The 21326-nt window shown below is 39.9% G+C and overlaps 1 protein-coding gene across 2 annotated transcripts in view; it reads right to left on the bottom strand.

Moving 5' to 3' along the window:
• CACHD1 (cache domain containing 1) overlaps window positions 1-21326 on the bottom strand; it is a 210117-nt gene that overhangs the window by 29438 nt on the left and 159353 nt on the right. For both annotated transcript variants that reach the window (XM_019731624.3, XM_088791181.1), the window contains exons 8-13: window positions 20189-20338; window positions 11586-11819; window positions 8489-8638; window positions 7703-7826; window positions 6776-6893; window positions 2852-3020 (exon numbers count right to left, since the gene is read on the bottom strand). In XM_019731624.3, coding sequence (XP_019587183.1) covers window positions 2852-3020; window positions 6776-6893; window positions 7703-7826; window positions 8489-8638; window positions 11586-11819; window positions 20189-20338 — 945 coding nt within the window. The remainder of the gene's footprint in view (window positions 1-2851; window positions 3021-6775; window positions 6894-7702; window positions 7827-8488; window positions 8639-11585; window positions 11820-20188; window positions 20339-21326) is intronic.

Here is a 21326-nt window from a genome sequence, read left to right as displayed (position 1 = left end):
AAAAGTTTCCATCCAAGATTTTCAGTTATCCTCAGTAGGATGGGTCAGAATTACCTAGTCTGTCATTATCAGATGATGTTGCTTTTAGTAATGCTATGTCTCATTTATTTCTCATGATGTCATCAGGGGGTAGCCTGGGAGATTATCATTATATTCATACCAAGGAGAAGAAAACCAGAGGTTTAAAAGATTAAGTTGCCTAGCAGTGTGCTGTAGATTCGTGTGCCTGTGCAAGGATGTGCCAGAGAAAGAGGATTATCCCTGAACCCAAAGGGCTTAGGACACAGTTGGAGGGACAAGGAGGAGGGAGCGACAGGGAGACGGGAAGGGGGAAGGGGAAGGGGAGGGGCAGAGGGAAAGATGGGGGAGGGGAAGGGGCCAGGGGAGGGGGAGGGGGAGGGGCAGGGGAGAGAGGGAGAACAAGAATATAAGCATAATACAATAAGACAGTCGAAAGGCAACACATAATATTTCAGGGACAAAAGAGTAGGGCCAGAGGTAAGAGGAGGAGAGACACCTTGGGGAGGTCTTTCCTGTAGTGACAGAGACTGGGCATTTTAGAAAAGGCCACTACAGTAAGATGAACTGAGGGACAGAAAGAACCAAGCCCGACAGACGACCCAAGGTTTTCTGTCTAGGAGGTAGATCATATGTTTGTATACATACATATGTGCTTAACTGCAATGGGTGATAATACTCTAAAAAATTCCTCTTTGCCACCTCATGTACCAAGAAAGACAATGTCCCTCCTTCAGCTCTCTTGATATATAACACCTGGCCTCAAAATCCCTATTTACCAATGAAATTAGATGGAAATCACTTCTTTACCTTTCCCTTTTTATTATATTTTAATTAGCCTGCTTCACTTTCATTACCACCTGATGCCCTTGATGACCCCTCCACTTTGTCCTGGGAGGGGCTTTACTTCCAAGGTACAGTGGAAAGAGCGCCCAGTGAAAATCAGACACTGGCCCAAGTGGGACGTAGGATCAGTCCATTAGGGCCTATGCAAAGTATTGGAGTTGACAGACTCTCTATTTTCTGAGCATCTCTATTAGGCAGCACTGTGCAACTGAACTACAATGCATTCTCCAAAATGTAACATAAAATTTAACATAGCAATGTAATAAAATGTATAATAAAATGTAATATTTCAAGCAGCCACATTTAGAAAAGTAAAAACAAACAGGTTAAATTAATTTTACCCGTATACTTTATGGATTCTAATATATCCCAAACACTATCACTTTAACATGTAATCCACATGAAAAATTAAGTATTTTACACTTACAGTGAATTTCAGTTTGGACTAGCCACATTGCAAGTGCTCAGTAGCCACATGCGGTTAGTGGCTACCATATTGGACAGTGTAACTATGAGGGATTATCCAAAGGAAATAAAAATCTAGGCTTGAGCTTTTTTTATCTAGAAAAAAACTGCTGCACTTCACTGTCTCAAATTTCAAAACAGTGACCTCATATTCACCAGCAGTAGTGTTTAGCTTGCTCCTATAGCACTTAAAGGAAATCATGCACATCTTAACTTTCTAGTAAGCATTGCTTAAAAACGTGAATTAAAGGGTGTACATACTCTTGTGCAAAAAAACAAAAGACAAAACTCCCAAAACCTAAATTAAAACAAACAAATGTAAACTGCAGCCTTTTTCCATTGACCTCTTTGGTCTTATCCAAGCTGTCTACACTGCTGGAACGTGTCCTAGAAGAGACTACTCAGTCCGCTTTGCTGATCTCATATCCAGACAGAAACCATATTGGATGAGGAACCCAAATTCAAGTGCCCCCATTTGGAATAGAGTCTGGTGACTTCTAGCCTTGATTCCTTCCTCTCTGTGTCTCCTCTATTCAGTTTGCCAGCTATCTAATGATTCTTAGTGATTCACTTTTTTCAACCCTAAGTATTCTCAACAGTGAAAAAGAGAATGTTTTACAATACTGTGAGTAAACTGTGGTGTGTCAACAACATACACCGCAAATGCCTAGGATTGGCCTGGTACGTGGCAACATGCAATACAAGAGGTGGCATTGTGGCATGGGAGGGGCATGAATCACATCTCAGCCTTGCTGCTGCTGTGTTACCTTGGGACATCATGTATTTCCAATAAACCCAAATGTCCTCGTCTGTAATAGATCACCTCAGATGATGAATGGAAAATACCTGGTATGTAACAAATGTAAATTCCCTTTTACTTCCTTTGAATTATTTACTTATTTCCTGAGCTCTTTTGAAGATGGAACCTACGAGAGATACGGATATGCCATATAGGTGTGTAGGTACGCTACAGGGATGGTACCCGGGGACCCCTTTTACTACTTCTCCACCTTATCCCCACATCTGTCTGACTCTAATAGCCCATACCTGCGAGTCTCTGATGGACTGTTTTTGGACTATGAAAACCTCTGCCTAGCACTAGCAGAAAACTGCAACTGACTAAGGAATATGAAAGTCCAATACCTTTCTGGAGTCTGGGCAAGGTCTGCGGTGCAATTTACATTACAGGATTAAGCTAAGGCTGGAGAGCTTCACCCACAAGTAAACTCTTGCTGCCTTTCTCCTCCTTCCCGATCCTGTTTACCTGACTTCCTTGCTGGTTTCTTGTGAGAGCCCATTCTGAAGAAATCATCCACACACAAATCCTTATCTCAGTGTCTGCAGGAGAACCTGACACAACTCAAGGCCTCAAATGGTTTGTTGTCACGTTTGTATCCCCAAACTGCCACTGCAGGCATTCCACATCATTTTCTTTCTTTTTTTTTCTTAATTCAAACTAATATTTATGGTGAGCTGCTATGAGTCAGACCACAAAGCAAACTGAGAAGTGCAAGGGCTTTACCTAGAGTGGCCAGCTGTTTGAAGTGGAGGCAAGCACTAGGCTGGCCCAGGAGGTCCAGCCGGTGGTACAGCAGCTTGCTGCTGGGGACAGTGTTGAGGTTCTTCAGCTGTTTGACAGGTATTTCTGGTTGTATCACCACAATACAGAGAATAAAGGAAGTGTCTTGTACCTGGAAAAACCAATAAAGAGTTTCTAACACAAGAAATGAAGGTTTCTGGGGACAGTGATTTGGCCTACACTATTTTTTGCTGTCTTCTAGCCCTCAGAAAAATACTTGATGAGTGAGTGAAAGAGATAAAGATGGGGTGATAGACAGTATCTCTGACAAAAGATTACATTTTCTACTTTCCTTGCTGAGAGAGGAACTAAATGTATCTAACAGAGAATCATGGAGCCAATGAAAGGATGAGAAAAATCTAGTCCCTTTAAAAACAGTGACCCTAGCCCTCTTTTGCTTATTTAAGCTAAGGGATACAAGCTGGAATGAGGCATGAGAATACAACCCTTATTTCTGTTTGGGTTTGAAATGCATTTTACAATACATCGTTGGTTTTGCAATCAGTGTTCCAAGAATTGCCTATTTTAAAAGCCAGTGTTGAATCCATATACACAGATCACACAGAATCTGGTTTATTCATTCTATTCCCAACTTTCTCTTCTCTTGGGTGGAGCTAACCAGGATCTCCAACTCTTAATAAGGACAAAGTCCGTGGCTCCCTTGCAAAGCCTGGCTGACTTGTCATTTCAGACCAGAGTAAGCAATGTGCTGACGCACAGCCTAATTAATTAAGCTCACATGTGGAAACAGAGTACTTTCAAACTCACTTTGCTCTTAGAAATGAATGCTTGAATAAAACTTGGTAGGCAAATGTGTCCACCAAAGTATCCAAAGCCAAGTCAAGCCGCTTAGTTCTAGCTCCTTGACTTCAGAATACAACAGAACTAAACTTCTTAAGTCCAACATACTAGGAGATGGACAGAATCTGGTTTTTAAAAGATGGTTGGTAAATAAATGAAGAGTGATAGCCAGCTAAGGCAGAACTAAAGCAGCTAAAAGGATTTACTTAATGATCAAGGAGAAATTTTTAACTAAGCAGGTTAGAGTTTAGTATGATTTAGGGTTTATGAAGATGGTTGCAGAATCTTTTTAAAAGCTGGAGAAATTTGCATCTTCCTGGAATTGCTTTCAAGTACTGCTGCTGAGGATATTCAATTAGATTAGCAAATTTAATCCTCTTCCTCCACCCACCAAATTAGAAAATGACAGGGTGCTCAGAAGTGGCATTTATTATTTCCCCTCTTCTTAGCTCAATAGTCATCCTTTGAGTTTGTTTCCTGTGTTGCATGTTCCAAGGAACCAAAAGACAAAAACTTTACCAGAATATAATTTTATAATTGGGTCTATCCTATAAGAGAAAAACAAAGTTACCCTAAGTACTGGACTTATCAGCGTGATCACTTTGTAAGTTGTATAAATGTCTAATCACTATGTTGTACACCTGAAACTAATATTGTATGTCAACTATAATTAAAAACTAAATTAAAAGGTTACCCCAAGCTTCTAAAAGGAACACGTTGTAAATATTTGCATTTATAAATTGTTCTTAGCTAGAAAGGATAACAGATTTCAATACATGTCTTTCTATTGTGTTCTAACATGAAAACAGTGGTCTTTGCATTCAGGAACTACAATGTATCCATCTAGAAAACTCTCTCCATGACTGGGGAGTGGTTTTTTCCACTGATGGCCCATGGGACTCATGTTTTGAAGCAACCCTGGCTGTGTCGTACAGGAACATTGTAACACATTCTGATAGTCAATCCTTCCTTCGCACCATGCAGCCTCCTCAAACTTGCAAAGATGGATGTGGGTTACACAGTGACAGAGTAGTAATCTCTTAATGCTCCTAACATAATTCCTCACATTGTATTTAAATGAATTCAGCGACATAATCCATCGATATCTACTGGTATGTGTATGGATGCAGCTTAACTAATTATTCTCAGCATAAATGAAATCTATTTGGATTACATTTAGTAGAGGAATCCATTTTATTCCTGAGGACAAGATGAATCCCCTTTCTCTAAAGTAACTAAAGAGAGCTTAAAAATGTTTCATCTTACTGCTGGGTTACCAGGCCATCCTTCTAATCTGGTATCTCATTATTTTATCACCTCTTAAATTTTTCACTTAATAGCGATATTCTCAATAATTTCAGGATTCTGAGAAAGCTACCGGTTCTATCTGAAGTAATTATATGATTACATCCATTTGGCTAAGCAGAGTAGCCAGAATTGACCAGTAGTATCACTGAAGAAAAGCTACCTAAATAATACTTCTTTCCAAAATGTTAACATTGGGTTCATTTGCTGTACAAAGAAGGTCTTAATGCCTACATTTCCTTCTTTCTCTTTTAATGCCAACATATATTTATTTTCCCAGGATGTAATTAAATTGCTTTCAATCAGGATATACTGGAAGTAAACAATCTCCAATTTCAAATATAAAAGTATTTTTCAATCAAGCAATTCATCTTTACTTAAAAGCTGTATAAATCTAAAAAATAAAGGCACATGGTGCAATCATTCTCAAAAATAAATTCTGAAAATGAGCTGACTCAGAGAATTTCAAAATAGACATTGACCTTCCTCAAATCTGTATTATCAAACAATAAAATATCAGTAGAATTAGGTTTGTAGATGTAAGTTTCTCAAAAATTTTCTTGTATTACTTTGTTTGCTTTTGTTTCCATTGTAGAAATCACTGTTGCCATAATGATGATTTAAGAACCAAACAAGGTCAGAGGAGAGTTATGTCTAAAACCCAGTGGGCTACTTCCAATTCCTACCATCCTTATGCCAGATACACTGTATCGAGCTATTCAATTGTCTGCCTCCACCCCTAGGCTGGATGCTCTATGAGGGTAGAGAGAGTATGTATCCTTCTTCTTTGTTCTCCTTAGCTCACAGTAAAAGTTCAGTAAGCAGTTTTTAAAGGGATGATTAAATGGATCCATTTGGAATCAACGGGTTAAACACCAGATATGGCCATCCAAAGGAATCTCACGTATGACTGCATTTGAAACTCAGGGATTAAAATTCGATATAAAAATGAAAGTCCACTCTTCTTTTGGTCAATTACAATATCAAAGGCCCCATAACAGCAATGACTGTGTGCTCAGAAGAGGAAATAAAGGACAGACACATAAGTAATATGGACAGTGTGTTAGGTCCTATGTCTCCACGATTCTTTGTAGCTAACCATCTGAATGAAGCTAGTCAAAGAAAGCTGAAGGGGGTACCACAAGTTAAGGCGAAACTGTCAGTCCACCTGTGGTGATTCTGAATAATCCAAATTCTAATCTGAAAGTTTCTTTTTCTTGGAATATGTCAGTAGAGGGCATATATGCTTCCAAAGCTCCTTTTTAATTCCCAACGTCCACAATCTGAGTTTAAAATGATAAAAAACTAACCCGGACATAACCTAAATGTGTATCAATAGGGGACTGTTTAAAGAAATTGGGTTCATCTATATAATGCAATACTATGTAGCCAATGAAGGTGCATGTACATAGAACACACACCCGTACACATACCTGTGTGTGAATAAAAATTTTCTGTAAATTGAGCAAAGTGGTTACTTCTGGGGAATGGGAAGTCAAAGGCAGGAGGGAGGGAAGAGCATAGTTTCCTGTCTACTTTACAGCCTTTTATATAGCTTGATTTATTCATCATGAACAATGACTGGCTTTACAAACAAAAAAGAAAAAAAATATAAAATATCTGTGGGATCTCTTCTTTTTCCAATCACTTTAAAACTGATGGGTAACACTATCCGACTGGCCTAGGTTCCCTAAGATTCCTGCACAAAGAAGAGCATGGCACCCGCGGCTGCTTAGGCAGAAGCGACTTCCCCTCACTCACCATCTTCCAGGCATAGCTGACATTGTAGGCCTCCTTCCCAGTTTCTCTCAGCTTGTTTATGTGCCAGGACAGGGATGAATTCACAGGCACTGCGATAATCTGGCTGCCCAGAGGGAGGCTGCATTGGCAAACAGAATGAAGTATTTCAGGTAAAAGATAAAATGAAGCACTTAATTAAAGGCTGGGAAGAAGCTGTGAGTCAATGGTGACCGCCTGATTCGGAAAAGCAATGAAGCGCATCGCTTTTGAAAGAGATAATGTGAGACTTTCAATTTCGTAAAAGCTTTATGTCAGCTCTGCCTTAAAAAAACATTCCTTACTCCCTACCCGTCCCTCCACCCCTAATTCTAATTCTTTCCAGAAACTAAGTTGTCTCAAATCACTCAGTTATTACTTGACAACCGAGGAACATAAAGACCCGTTTCTCTATAGGTTACCATCTGCCAGAATAATGTATCAAGGTTGGAAAACATCCAATCTGTTCTTTATTTCAAGAGGAAACGTTGTATATGACTGTGCTGTTGATATGGAATGAACACTGTTTTGCCAAGCGATTTTTTGGCATGCTGTAGAGCTGGTACTCTTAACTTTTTATTTTGCCAACATTTTTCAATTTGCTATAGCGGGAGTATTTTTTTTTAATGAGATAACATATCTCTGATTTTACAATTGAAGGCAATGTACACATAAAATTTGGTTTACAAGACATTTCCCCCAAATAATAGTTCTAAGAGACCTTACCTGTTACTCAAAGTAAACATACTTTTGGCTACTATTCTTAGGGAAAAAATTAGTGTGTATACTTTTGATAACGTTACGCTAATTTACATTCTTGTTTTACATCCTATAATCAACACTCATCTCTGACCTCAAAGGGTCCTATTCTCAGGGAAAAACATAATACTACGACCCTCACCTTTTCCTTACCTTAAGATATTTTGCCGAACCAACTCAAATTTGGGGATGTTTTCATAATGAATGATGTCAGTATGAAGAGGGGGTTCTGATAGTAAATATGGCCTGGTAAGAGATGGATGCATAAGTGTATACCCTGAAATAAAAAAACAAAAATATAGGCTGTGGGAAACATGTTGCAGGAAGTACTGAATCTAATACACATGCCTATCATTGGTTTGAAATGCAGAATACTCTGGGATGGCTGCCCAATACTCAACTTCTCAGTATGTAACTCACCAGTCCAATAAAAACTGAACTTGTTTTATGTGTTCTTACATAAAATTCTTGAAGTGCAGAAAGATGTCTTAGATTATCAAACATCTGCGTAATCAAGAATATTCAGGATGTAGTGGTCATTTGGTCTTTGGTTTATAAAATGTTCAGATCTATCACATAAACCTTAACGCTAGTAAATCTAAAGATAACAATATAGATACACACACACACACACACACACACACACAAAAAAAATCCAAAGGATCACAGTCTATGTGTCTTTCTATCCTCAAGTCTAAGTTCCTAATGTGGCAAATAACGGTTAACTACCCCTCAACACAACATAGAAACACATGCATAATTTTTAGATTCATTCTGTCATCTTTTTGATGTTCTACAGCAATTAGTAGCCCTAGTCAACAGTGTTTCCCTATAAATATTATCATTTTCTACTTTGTCAGTATCAGAATATCTACAGGTTAGTTTTTTCAGGTTATTAAAGAAACTACCCGTTCCCATGATGAATTTTTAGCAGATTACCTTTGTCATCTATGAGAAAAGTATAGGAAGCCAAAGAATCTTGGTAATACGTCACGTCTTCAAGGATGTAAGCCAGGTTAACGTCCACACCGACAATTCCCAGAAGTAGGTTTCCAAAATAACAGGGCTTACTCACAGTCATTATCAAACCTATGGGTTAAAACAAAAAACAAAATCCAAAGGATGGCAGAGAAGGACAAAGGCTGGAAATGTGCTCTATTAAGTTGGGAAGGCCATCAGCCATCTCAATTTCGCTTGGAAGAAAAGTTTCCCATGGGATCCAGGAACCCACCACTGCCTTTGCAGACAGCATTAAGTGAGCGAGAGTGTGTGGGAAATAGAGTCTTTTGGGAGTCCAGATAGCTCAGTTAATTTAAATTGAGGCAACCTGTACATTTCCCACTATTTTTCACCTAAAAGGACATGACATTCCAGATCAGTGCAAAACATCAGCAGCATGTAATACATTATTCTACTTCCTACAATAGGGAAAATTCAGCTGAACTTTAAAGACCACTGGACAAGGTATCTAAAAATCGGGGTTCTCGCCCAGCTGTGCCCCTTATGTATCAGACCTATGACATTGGCATAACTTCTCTGAGCCTTAATTTTCACATCTGTTTAAAGGACACTCTAGTAACTGCTATACTGATTTCTAGAGGTTCTTAGATAAAAAGAGATTATGGATAGTTTATAAGCTTCATTAACGCATCCTATCCCAAAACAGGAAGGTGGAGAGGAAAAACTTGGAAAGGCACAGAATCTTATCTGATCACTTATAACTCTGAGTAGCTAAAGGAGACACTAAGTTTCCAAAGGAATGTATTTCTTGTCACGTGGGCCAGGAATTTATAAACTTGTACGTAAAGAGACAGATAGTAAATATTTAAGGTTTTGTGGGCCATGTAGTCTCTGTTGCACATACTTTTTCTTTTTAAAACAAAGCTTAAGAAAGATAAAAACCATTCTTAGCTTACAGGACATACAAAAAACAATAGGATACTTAAGGGAAGGGAAAAGCAAAAGGGAGAAAAAAGGACACAAGGAGAGAACGTGAACAGGGGTGAACAGGGAGACAGTGTGAGGCCCTGAGCGTCAGGACACCTGGGCTTTCCTCCTCATTTTGCTGCTGAGTTGGGTTAAGTTGTGCCACTTCTCTGAATGAGTCTCTTTCACATGTCAGAAGGAGAGCTGAGACAAAATGATCTTTAGGACCCCTAATAATTCTACAATCCTATGGCTCTAGATAAAACTCAAAATAAAATGATGGAGAGTGTCTCTCCATCGTGCTCTTCTATTTTCCTGTGCTTGATGGAATATTCATGTCTTAGCGGCATATCAGAAAGCCGTTCTTTTATAATATAAACATGCAGGCAAGGAATATGGATACTCTTCTGAAGATTTCTACAAAAAATGGGCTTCTACACAGAGAATTGTGTATATGTCCACTCAGAGTATTACTGAGTTGCTGTGATTGCCAAAGCCAATTAAACGCATCACCGGGTAGAAGGAAGTGGATACAACAGTGCAAAACTGAAAAGTTATGCCCAGTTACAAGATAAATAAGGTCTGGGGATGTCATATACAGCATGGTGACTGTAATTAACAATAATACTGCACTGTATATGTGACAGTTGCTAAGAGAGACCTTAAAAGTTCTCATCACAAGAAAAAGATTGTAAGTATGTAAGTTGATGGATGTTAATTAAGCTTATTGATCTTGTCTCTCTCTTATCAGACTTAAAAACCTTTTGCTTGTGGAGGGTGGGATATGTCACTGCCTGACACAATGCTTGGCTGGCACTCAATAATATTGGTTAAATGCATAAAAGGTCAATGGCATTTAAGACTTGACATTTATTTTCCTACACACACACACACAAAATAACCTTATTTACCAGTGGGAGTTTCTATGCTATACACATCTGTGGGCTCTGTCAGAAATAGGAAGGATAAAAAAGTTGGTGTGTAGCAGCAACTACCATATTTCTTCCTTCTTGAAAGAAACTATTTACCTAATTTCTAGCAAAAAACACTTGCTACATGCTTGTTACTTTTTATACATGAGTTTTCTCTGAATATCTGAATCCGTGAAGGTACGTAGTTAATGGAACATGGAAATAAAAATCTCATATGGTGATGGTGTCTGTCTAGCCAGTACTTAGCTGCCTCTTCAATCTTTTCTGTCAAGGAAGAAGGGGGGAAAGATGTGAGACAATGAGAAGGAAAAGAAAAAGGTTGTCCTTTTACTGAGCACATACTGTTGGCAAGACATTACTCTACATACTTTACATAAATTTAACATTCACAGCTGCCTTGAGGGAAATATTATTTTTCCCATTTTATACACCAAGAAATTTAATAATGTGAAGGTTAAACATTTTACCCAACATTGTATTATGGGTAACTTGTGATATTAGGATGATGATGATGGTAATAACAGTAATAAGAACAAAAGTAAAAAGGACACAAGAAAACAAAACAAAAAATAAACAAGAGCAGTAATTGTTATTGAGAGGTATGCCAGGCACTAATAAATCTTATAATCCTAATAACCTGAAGAATTACACGAAAGATAGTTTTACCCTTTCAACAGATGACCAAATGGAATTAATGAGACTAAATAATTACCAAGGACAACTGAAGTGTGAGAGATTTGAAATCCTCTGTTATGCCAAGCCTGCATTTGTTTGTGCCATGTTGCCTTGTCTTTGAGGCTAAATCCTAAGCACTTCTAAACTTTATTTACGACCTATGCAAAGTTCCTCTCTAGTTCCAATTCACTAATTTTTGGATACTGGGGAATGCTCACAAAGCCTCCCCCGTAGATAGAACCGTTACGTTGACTGAGGCTGGGGCAGTGAGGAAGAAATAGGGCTGGGGATTTCTGCTCTAGAACATAGTACTACCAGACCAATGGCAGGGGGCTATGCAACCCTTGGACCAGGGAAAGAAATGGCCACTCCTTTGTCTGCCCAGACCCTCTCATGCTCATTGTGCACGTATTTAATAACAGTTAACAATTACTCTCTTGGTGGACTCATGGCTACTTCTTTTACCCTTCTTTTTACAGTAGGAGGTTTTTCCCCAAACTCACCATCTCCCATCTCATCAGAGAAGGGGAGGCTAAAGACAGCTTCATCAATCATCCGGTTGGGAAGGTTGGTATAGAACCTGCCCACTGTAGTCTCCAGGTTACTCAGCTGGTTCAGCACCATCATGCTGCCCTTCACCACAGGCAAGGCTGTCCGGTCCAGCACACCATACTTCCCGGAGTTCTGTTCAGCCAAATCTCTCAGAAAAGCCAGCTCTTTCAAACCAGTCACCCCGTCTGAAATGGAAAGCCAAGGGAAGTCAATGTAAAGCAAAATGGTCTCTATCCATATAATAACCTTGCCATTTATATTTAATAAAGGCATGGATGAGGTCTTGTGATAACTCTGCCAAATGACGATCCTTCTGCAAAAGCGGTCTTTGCAGAGACAGTCTGGACTCAGGACACAGATACCAGTTCTTGTGAAGGAACAAAGCCTGAGGCATGGTCTTCCTTAAGTCAAGAGGGCAAAGGGATCCTTCAAGAGGCAATGATGAAAAACACATAAAGGGACCCCATTCGGCAACGATGTGATCTCCCCTAAAAGTTTAATTATAAAATTTAAATTATTTTTCTGCATTTAATATTTGAAAGCAAGTCATGATTAACACGTCTGCATTTAATTTAAATTAGTAGATAAAGTTGTAAGAGTTTTAAAGGACAGAGGTTTACCATTTTATTTCTTACCTCTTTGCTTGTTAAACACTTGTCAAAATCTCAAGCAACTAAATGAAAGAATTATGAATTGCATTTAGTGTTGCCTCCAAATCCTCTGACTTTAAGCTCATTTTAATTACAAATGTTTTCATGCTTGATATTGTTAGGATAATACTGTATTTGATTTATTGAATGTATATTTTTTACATTTAGAGGGTTTTAAAACTTTGTAAAAGCTTTAGTTATACTGGGCTGTATTGTTCTACAACATCTGTAATCTATAGCACAAAAATAAATTTAATAAACCCTTCTTAAATTTTTGGTTTGCTATTGTTGGAACGCAGTCAAAAGGATTAGTAACTGATCCCATATGGGTACCACTGTAAACAAATTCAAATGATTTCAATCACTACTGAGATTCTACCAATGAGTTTTAAAAGGCTTTGCCTCAAGTTCTTGAACTATTTAGTCGTTAAAAAAAAATCTGAAGAGTTCGTGGTTCACCTACCTTATATGACTCTATCATTTCTAAATAGGGAACACATACACTTCTAGCCTTGGAAGCCCATTTCTAAAGTCATGGCAGGATGTAATGGATGCAATTTCTTTCTTAACACATTGTACTTAAATACCTTGGATTTTACTAGGCTCATGCAATGCAAAAGGGAAGTCAGAACCAGATTAATGTTCCCTTTGCTCAACAGAGTTGAAATGGGGGAGTGGGGGTGTGTGTGAATGACACACTCCAGAGGAAAAGACAAAACACAAGGCATGATTGATCTCTGACCTTACACGCTTGAGAAACTCAAGTTCACAAAGGTGAATGATAAAAGGAAACAACCCAAGGCAATAAGTACATTTCCTTTCTTTGTCATGTACTACTTGTAAAATGTAAAAATAAAGCAATAAGCAGGAACTAGGCAAAGAAGAACAGTGTTGGATGGAAAGTTATCAAAGATTGGGTTTTTATTGGGGAATATTGGGGAACAGTGTGTTTTTCCAGGATCCATCAGCTCCAAGTCAAGTAGGTGTCCTTCCACCTAGTTGTGGAGGGCACAGCTCAACTCCAAGTTCAGTTGCCGTTTTCAATCTTTAGTTGCAGGGGGCACAGCCCACCATCCCATGTGGGAATTGAACCGGCAACCTTGTTAAGAACTTGCACTCTAACCAACTGAGCCATCGGGCCACCCCTCTGGCAGCTCAGCGGTAGCTCGCTGTCTTTAATCTAATTGTGGAGGGCGCAGCTCACTGGCCCATGTGGGAACTGAACCGGTGACCCTGTTGTTAAGAGTTCATGCTCTAATCAACTGAGCCATCCGGCCGCCCCAAAGATCGGGTATTTTATGTCACGGCATCGTGAAATGTTATGCAGGGGTGGCAACAGGGTCAATAGGGTAGCAGACTTATGGTAAGAATGCTGGATAGTTCTGTCATCAACATGGTCATGCTGGAAACTACATTTCCCAGAATCCGCTTTCCTTTATGCTTCCAGGTTAACGGTAGCCAAAAATGACGTGTTTTGAGGTTTCAGAGGCAAAGTGAGAAATGGTGAAATACAGACACAGAGGGACCAAAATGTTCCAGTTTGTCCTACTCTTCTCTGATCTGCATTCAGTTCAGTTTCACAGGTGCTGGTTTTTTCACGAAGGGTAATCCCAGGCCCAATCCAGATGTTTCACTGAGAGCTCACAGGACAGCAGCCCTGAAGATCCAACAACCTCGCATAGACTTCTACACGAGACCTCCTAAGTGGTCTTTAATGTTCCTAGCTTCCAGACATCCCTGCCAGCTCCAACTTGTTCACCGACACCAGAGCTGGTTACTACACTTAGAGTTGTCAACTTCTCTTTTTGAATCTCGGTTGTTCCAGTTTTCCCCACAATTGTGTACATTCTAATTCTGATAATAAATTCATTATATCAACATTCTCATAGTGGTCTTTCCTATTTGAAGCCTTATTGATAGAGTAAGGGAATATGGCAACCCTAGTGATTAATGCTGAGATAGCATTTGGAGAGAGGAAAACTGGAGAGAGGATAGTAACCAGAGGTTTTAAAGAATGGAATTCTCAGGAGCACAGCAAGGTATACAAGATACTCTGGTGGGAAGATTTAGGACCAGTGAAGAGATGGATGATAGCAAGGAAGCTTCTTTACTCAGTATCTACATTAGCAGGCCTTCAAATCTAATGGAAAAGAAGTGATCACTTCATTTTATGTTTCCTTATTCCTGTACTATTGCATTTAACTCATTTGTCTTGACTGTCTGTCTTTCTCACTGGGTTATAAACTTCCTGATGACAGGGACTGTGCATAATATAGAACCTTAGTACATTGTAGGACCAATAAATTTTGTTTTCCTCCCTCCTTCCATTTCTTCTTCCCTCCTCTTAAGAGTGAAAGAAGCTAAACCTTACAAAAAAAGAGCAACTGGCACCAGAGATAACACTGAAAGGTATGTGCCCCAGACAAAAACAGGCCATCCCTGTCCAACTTGTTTGTGCTCAGTGCTCAGAATACAAAGAAAACTAAGGCATTGCTCATGTCTGAGAAGCTCGCATTCTTGTGGAAAGTGGAGGGAAAAGGAGGAAAGAACAATACATATGTGAGCACATCACTTCAACGTAATGGGCAACATGCTTTACAGCAATAATCATAATATTCTGGGGGACATGGAATACTGAACAGAAAGCTGGCCCTGAACCACAGTGGAAGAGAAATACCTTTGACTCTGAACTGTACTAACAAAGGAAATCACACAAAATTTCATTCACTCCTTCAGTTGGCATGAAGGACATGTTATTTATCAGGTCTTGTGTTAGGACCTTTAAATACATTATATCCTGTTTATTGCCATAGCAACCCTATGGAAATTTTATTATTTTCATTTAACAGATAAAACAGAGGCATAAAGATTAAGGAACCTGCCACAAACCACATGGATAATAAATGGAGACTGGAACTTGGAATCTCTAGACCACACACCTTGTGTTCTTCCATGTATAGTCCACAAAACATCTGGAAAAGAATCACACTGGCCAGAAACCACCAGGTCAAGATGGTGGAGTAGGTAAACACTGTGGTTGGCTCCTCCCAGACCACATCAAAATTACAACTAAACTACAGAACAACCATCACTGAGAACTGCCTGAAATCTAGCTGAACAGAAGTCCTATAACTAAGAATACACAGAAGAAGCCACGTGGAGACTGGTAGGAGGGGCAAAGGTACTGAATGGTCTATTCCTACACCTTCATGTGGCATTTAAAAATTGGGGGGTGTATCTTTGCTGCAGAGGTCTCCTCTGTGGAGTGAGGGGTCTCAGCCTCACATCAGGCTCCCCAGTTTCTAGTCTTGGGGAAGAGAAGTCCCCACAACTTCTGGCTGTGAAAACCAGAGGAGATTGTGGTTGAGACAGAGGGTTAGTGGAGTCCCAGGCATTTCTCTTATTAAAGGACCCAGGCATGGACTTACTCACAGATGGACTCACTCACTCTGAGTTCAGTGCTGGGGCAACAGCTCGAAAGGCGACAGGGACTTACAAGGAGGAAATGAATTGTCTGGCTCCAGGTTGAGGGCTGGAGGGGCAACTTTCTCTCAGACAGAGTGCTCACAGAAACCACTGTTCTTTTGTTGAGCCCGCCTCCTTCCCAGCATGCAGACTTAGGTGGCGTCATATCTGAGTCTTCATCAACCTAGCTAACACCATTCACTGCACCCTGGTGATTTCCTGAGACCCTCCCCCACCCAATTTGTGGGCCCACCCAAGCTGCTTCCAATGGCTTTTCCACACACATGGACTGTCTTGGCTCATGCCGTGGACTTCCCTAAACTCTCTCAAAGGTTCACAAACCCCAAACAAGCAGCATCTGGCCTCAGCATGCCCTGTACCTCTTCTTAAGCAGACCCAAGCCTGGCACTAGTAGCAGCTGACCTCGGTTTGCAGCTTAGCCTTTCCCAGGCACCTCCGAGCCTAGCACAAGTGGCAACCATCTGCAGATCACTTTGCAGCTCACACCAACTAACCCTGGGCAGGGCACAGGCAGTGGCTAACCTTGGCTTGGACCAGAGCCCCACCCAAGTGGCCCCAGAACCAACACATCCAGGGCATATCAGACCACAGCAGAGCACCATCCAACCACCTCCACAAATGACACACCCAAAGGGTAGACTTGGCAGGCACCAGAGGGCAACTAAAGTGAATCCTGCTCTGTAGAGTCAGTCTCTGCATAACAACTCCTCCACTGTAGTCATGGTCAGTTCTCACAGCAATTCAGCCAAAGGGTCAATCTCTCCCTCTGACAGGCCAATAGCAATCAAGGCCCAACTACAACAGGAGGGTGCATACAACCCACACAAGGGACACTCCTGGAGTATCTGGCTCAGGTGAGCTGGGAGACTGTTCTGCTGGGCCCCATAGGACTCTATATAAGGTCACTCTACCAAATTGGGAGACACAGCAGCTCTACCTAATACATAGAAACAAACCTAGGAGGGCAGCCAAAATGAGGAGACAAAGAGAAATATCCCAAATAAAAGAACAAAACAAAACTCCAGAAAAAGGAATAAACAAAATGGAGACAAGCAATCTACCAGATGCAGAGTTCAAAACGTTGGTTATAAGGATGCTCAGTTATCTCAGTGAGAACTTTAACAAAAGGATAGAAAACATAAAAACGGAGACATAAAACATAAAAAAGAACCAGTCAGAAATGAGGAATACAATAACTGAAATGAAAAATACATTAGAGGGAATCAAAATAGACTAGATGAAGCAGAGGCTCAAATCAACAATTTGGAAGATAGTGTAGCAGAAAACACCAAATCAGAACAGCAAACAGAATCCAAAAAAATGAAGAAGAGTTTAAGGGGCCTTTGGGACAACATCAAGTGTACCAACATTTGCATCACAGGAGTATCAGAAGGAGAAGATAGAGAGCAAGGAATTGAAAACTTATTTGAAGAAATAATGACAGATAACTTCCCTAATCTGGTAAATGAAATAGGCATAACTTCCCTAACCTGGTAAATGAAACAAGCCCAGGAAGTGCAGGAATCCCGAACAAGATGAACACAAAGAGGCTCAAGACACATCATAATAAAAATGCCAAGGGTTAAAGAAAAAAGAGAGAATCTTAAAAGCAGCAAGAGAAAAGCAGTTACCTACAAGGGAGCGCCCATAAGACTATCAGCTGATTTCTCAACAGAAACTTTGCAGGCTAGAAGGGGTTGGCAGGAGATATTAAAAGTGATGAAAAGCAACAGCCTATAACCAAGATTACTCTACCTTGCAAGGGTATCATTTAAAACTGAAGGAGAAATAAAGACCTTCCCAGACAAAAAAAAAAAAAAAAAAAAAAAAAAAAACTAAAGGAGTTCATCACCACCAAACCAGTATTAAGAAATGTTAAAGGGAATTCTTTAAGAAAAAGAAGAAGAAAAAAAAAAAGATTAAAAAATATGAATAATAAAATGACAAGTACATATCTATCAACAATTACTTTAAATATAAATGGATTAAATAGTCCAATCAAGATATAGGATGTCTAAATGGCTAAGAAACAAGACCTTTCCATATGCTGCCTATTAGAGACTCACTTCAGATTGAAAGACACACAGACTGAAAGTAAAGGAATGGAAAAAGATTGTTCATGAAAATAGAAACAAACAAACAAACAAAAAACTGGAATAGCAATACTTATACCAGACAAAATAGACTTTAAAACAAAGGCTATAACGAGACAAAAGACCCAGCAACTCCACTTATGGGTATTTATTGGAAGAAATCCAGAACACTCATTTGAAAAGACACATGCATCCATATGTTCATTGTAACATTATTTATAATAGCCAAGATATGGAAGCAAACTAAGTGTCCATCAATAGATGAATAGATAAAGAAGTTGTACATATATACAATGGAATATTACTCAGCCATAAAAAAGAATGAAATCTTGCCATCTGAAACAACGATGGACCTAGAGAGCATTACGCTAAATGAAATAAGACAGAGAAATACAAATGCCATATGATTTCACTTATATGTTGAATCTAAAAAACAAAACAAACAAATAAATAAAACAGAAACAAACTCATAGGTATAAAGAACATTATCATGGTTGCCAGAGGGGCGGGGTGTTGGGGAGATAGGTGAAAAAGAGGAAGGGATTAAAAAGTAGAAATTAGTAGTTACAAAATAGTCATGGGGATGTAAAGTCTAGCATAGGGAATACAGTCAATAATATTATCATAACTATGTATGGTGTCAGGTGGGTATTAGATTTATCGGGGTGATCACTTTGTAAATGATATAAATGTCTAATCACTATGTTGTACACTGAAACTAATATAACATTGTATGTCAATTGTAAATGAAAAATTAAAAAAAAATTATTAAAAAGAAAAATGATACTGGCCAGAACAAAGATTCCTGGACCTCACCCAAGAAGGTCTGAATGAAAATCTGAGGGCGCTGCTTGGAAGTCTGCATTAAAAAAAATAATCTCCAAGTAATCCTTAGCACATTAAAATATGAGAACTATTGTCCCTAAAGCCACGTGGTTTTACATGGCAATCTGGAAGTGCATAGGAGAAATAAAAGACCATAGGTGGGAAGGGCTGCTGGATCAAGACATGGCTGGCCTCTTAAAAACAAGAAAATATGGCCACCTTGAGTAGAAGGCAAAGGGCCTGAAGAAGAAGATGCTTTGGGAAAAGACCAATGCATTCACAGCTGGGGTGACAAGACTTAGCAGAGAGGCCAGGTGTCGTGCGGGGCAGCCTGCGGGGTCTCTGGTCCCGCTCCCCACATAAGAACGCAGGATATGGTGAGGCCCAAAAGGAACACCCACGGAGCCATAGGTAGGGGAGTCATACCACTATGGTCTCACTGGAGGCTGGGTTCACCGGATGTGTGACCTGCTGTCCGCTTTTCTGCCAACCGACCAACGACTCTCCTCCACTCTCCTCCACTCTCCTCCGCTCTCCTCCGTAGCCGCAGCATTTATAATAGCAGCTAATTGGCTAACTGGCTACAGCTGACGGTCAACTAGCCACAGCTGACGGCCATCTACTACCCGAGCCAGCACCTTTCCACGTGAGGCTGAGAGCCTGTAAACTACTTTCTGGGGCTCTGTCCCCACACCAGGACACTGAGCTGTCGTCAGACTGGAGGACAGGTTGGAAAGCAGGAGGAAAGATATTGAGTATTTCCTCAGATTTGTCAATTTACTGCACACTTTCATATAGTGTCTCATTGAACAGCAACAAAATCAACCCTAATGAGTACCCTGGAAGTGCCACGTACTGTCTTGGGTGTTTAGTATAAATGAGAGCTAATCTTCACAACAACCCTGTTAAATAGATAATATTAGGTTGGTGCAAAAGTAATTGCAGTGTTTGCAATTATTTTGAACTTTTTTAAACCGCAATTACTTTCGCACCAACCTAATACTTCTCTCCATTATACAGCTAAGGAAGCTGAGGTGGAGAAAATAACAGAAGAGGCTTCAAGTGGTGATTCTGCCGGGAAATGTGGTATTCACAGTCTTGGTTATACCGAAGAATCTAGCTCAGCAGCTCAGCTTGCTACAGCTTAAATCAATGAGATAACTTAGATAACCTCTATGCAGTATTAAAATCCAAGAACAGGAAGGAGAACTGAAAACAATGGAGTCATGCAGAATTATCTGCAAAACCACGTAACTGGAAAAGGTTGAGAAATGAGCAGTTGGCTGGAAAGAGAGATGACGAGAAAGGGACATCCTAACACATGCCCTGAATACCAACATTAGGCAGAGAAAGATAGGTCTGGGAAGTAAGCTGCTTAGTTGCCCCTCTTCTTACACTCTTCATCAAAGCACACGGTTATGGTTCTTTTTTATTTTGTTTTTGAAAGCAGCATGCACTTAGAACTTTCATCAGAAAGAAGAATCTCAAAACACTACCTACCATTCATGAGGGCGTAGGTGAGAATCATGACGGAGTTGTTTAGAAAGCTATTTTCTTCATTGATGACACGGAGAGTTGCCTTTTTATCTTCTTCTGAAGAGTCCTTTGATGTAATGCCAGCTGACAGGTAAATTATGACCATGTCTGTATCTAAACAAAAACATACAAATTGTTACATTGGATTCTGGCTAAAGGCAACAGTTCAGTTTCTGTTTCATTTCCCCTGGACTTTCCCGCCTCAAGGACCTGCCTGGCCCACTGTTCCTACTCTCACATTTGATGCTGGGGCTTTCATCTCCCTGCCTCTGCTTCTCTTCCATCCTGCTCCTTATGGGCATCGAGGCCTCATTTACCCAGTGGCAGGTAAAGAGATGTTCCTAATAAATTTACCAGAGAAAAGGAGATTTCCTTTAGGCACCCACAGTCGAGTTAATTTAGCCATCCTAAATGGAAATCTCTCCTGCCTTTGGAAATGGAGAATTCAGAACCTGATTTAATCTTTTCCTCAGTGACTCTGAGTCTTCACCAAGAACATACATTTTGGAGGGACTAGGCTTTAAAAATGGTGGTTCTTCCAGGGGCTCTTGAAACATATCCAATTATTTTCCCCGATACTAAGTAGCTCCAGAAACATTTTTAAAACTCATCAGTGTAGAAGAACAATAACATGAGGACACAGGAGCCAGGCTGCCTGTGTTCAACTCCCAGCTCTGCTCCTTACAAGCCATGTCTGGGTGATTCAGGCAGATTTCTTAGCCTTTTTATACCTCAGTTTCCTTGTCCATAACATGGGGATGGATAATGATAGTACTTACTTCATAGGGTTGCTGTGGGGACTAACAGGTTAATTTAAGTAAAGAACAAAAGCAAAGGGTGATGGCAAATACAGGGTAAAAGAGAAAAGAAAGAAACCATAACACATACAAATACAAAACAAGTACAAAACTCTCATACTGGTGGTGAAGTAGCACCTACTAGTAAAACTGATCCCCACTAGGGCTAATTTAATGGGCAGAGTAATAGAGAAGTCATTCTAGCTCAGTGTAAAGAACTCCTTTCAGGTGGATTTACTCCAAAACGAAAGTGGGGGATTTCACTGCACTAGAAACATAGAAGCAGAGGCTGAATGTCAGTACTA

Source organism: Rhinolophus sinicus, chromosome 14, assembly GCF_057876585.1.
Source record: "Rhinolophus sinicus isolate RSI-liver-muscle chromosome 14, RSI-T2T, whole genome shotgun sequence".
In the NCBI taxonomy this organism is placed as follows: Eukaryota; Metazoa; Chordata; class Mammalia; order Chiroptera; family Rhinolophidae; genus Rhinolophus; species Rhinolophus sinicus.
The sequence above is the reverse complement of the archived record's forward strand: the minus strand, read 5'-3'. Positions and strand labels throughout refer to the sequence as shown.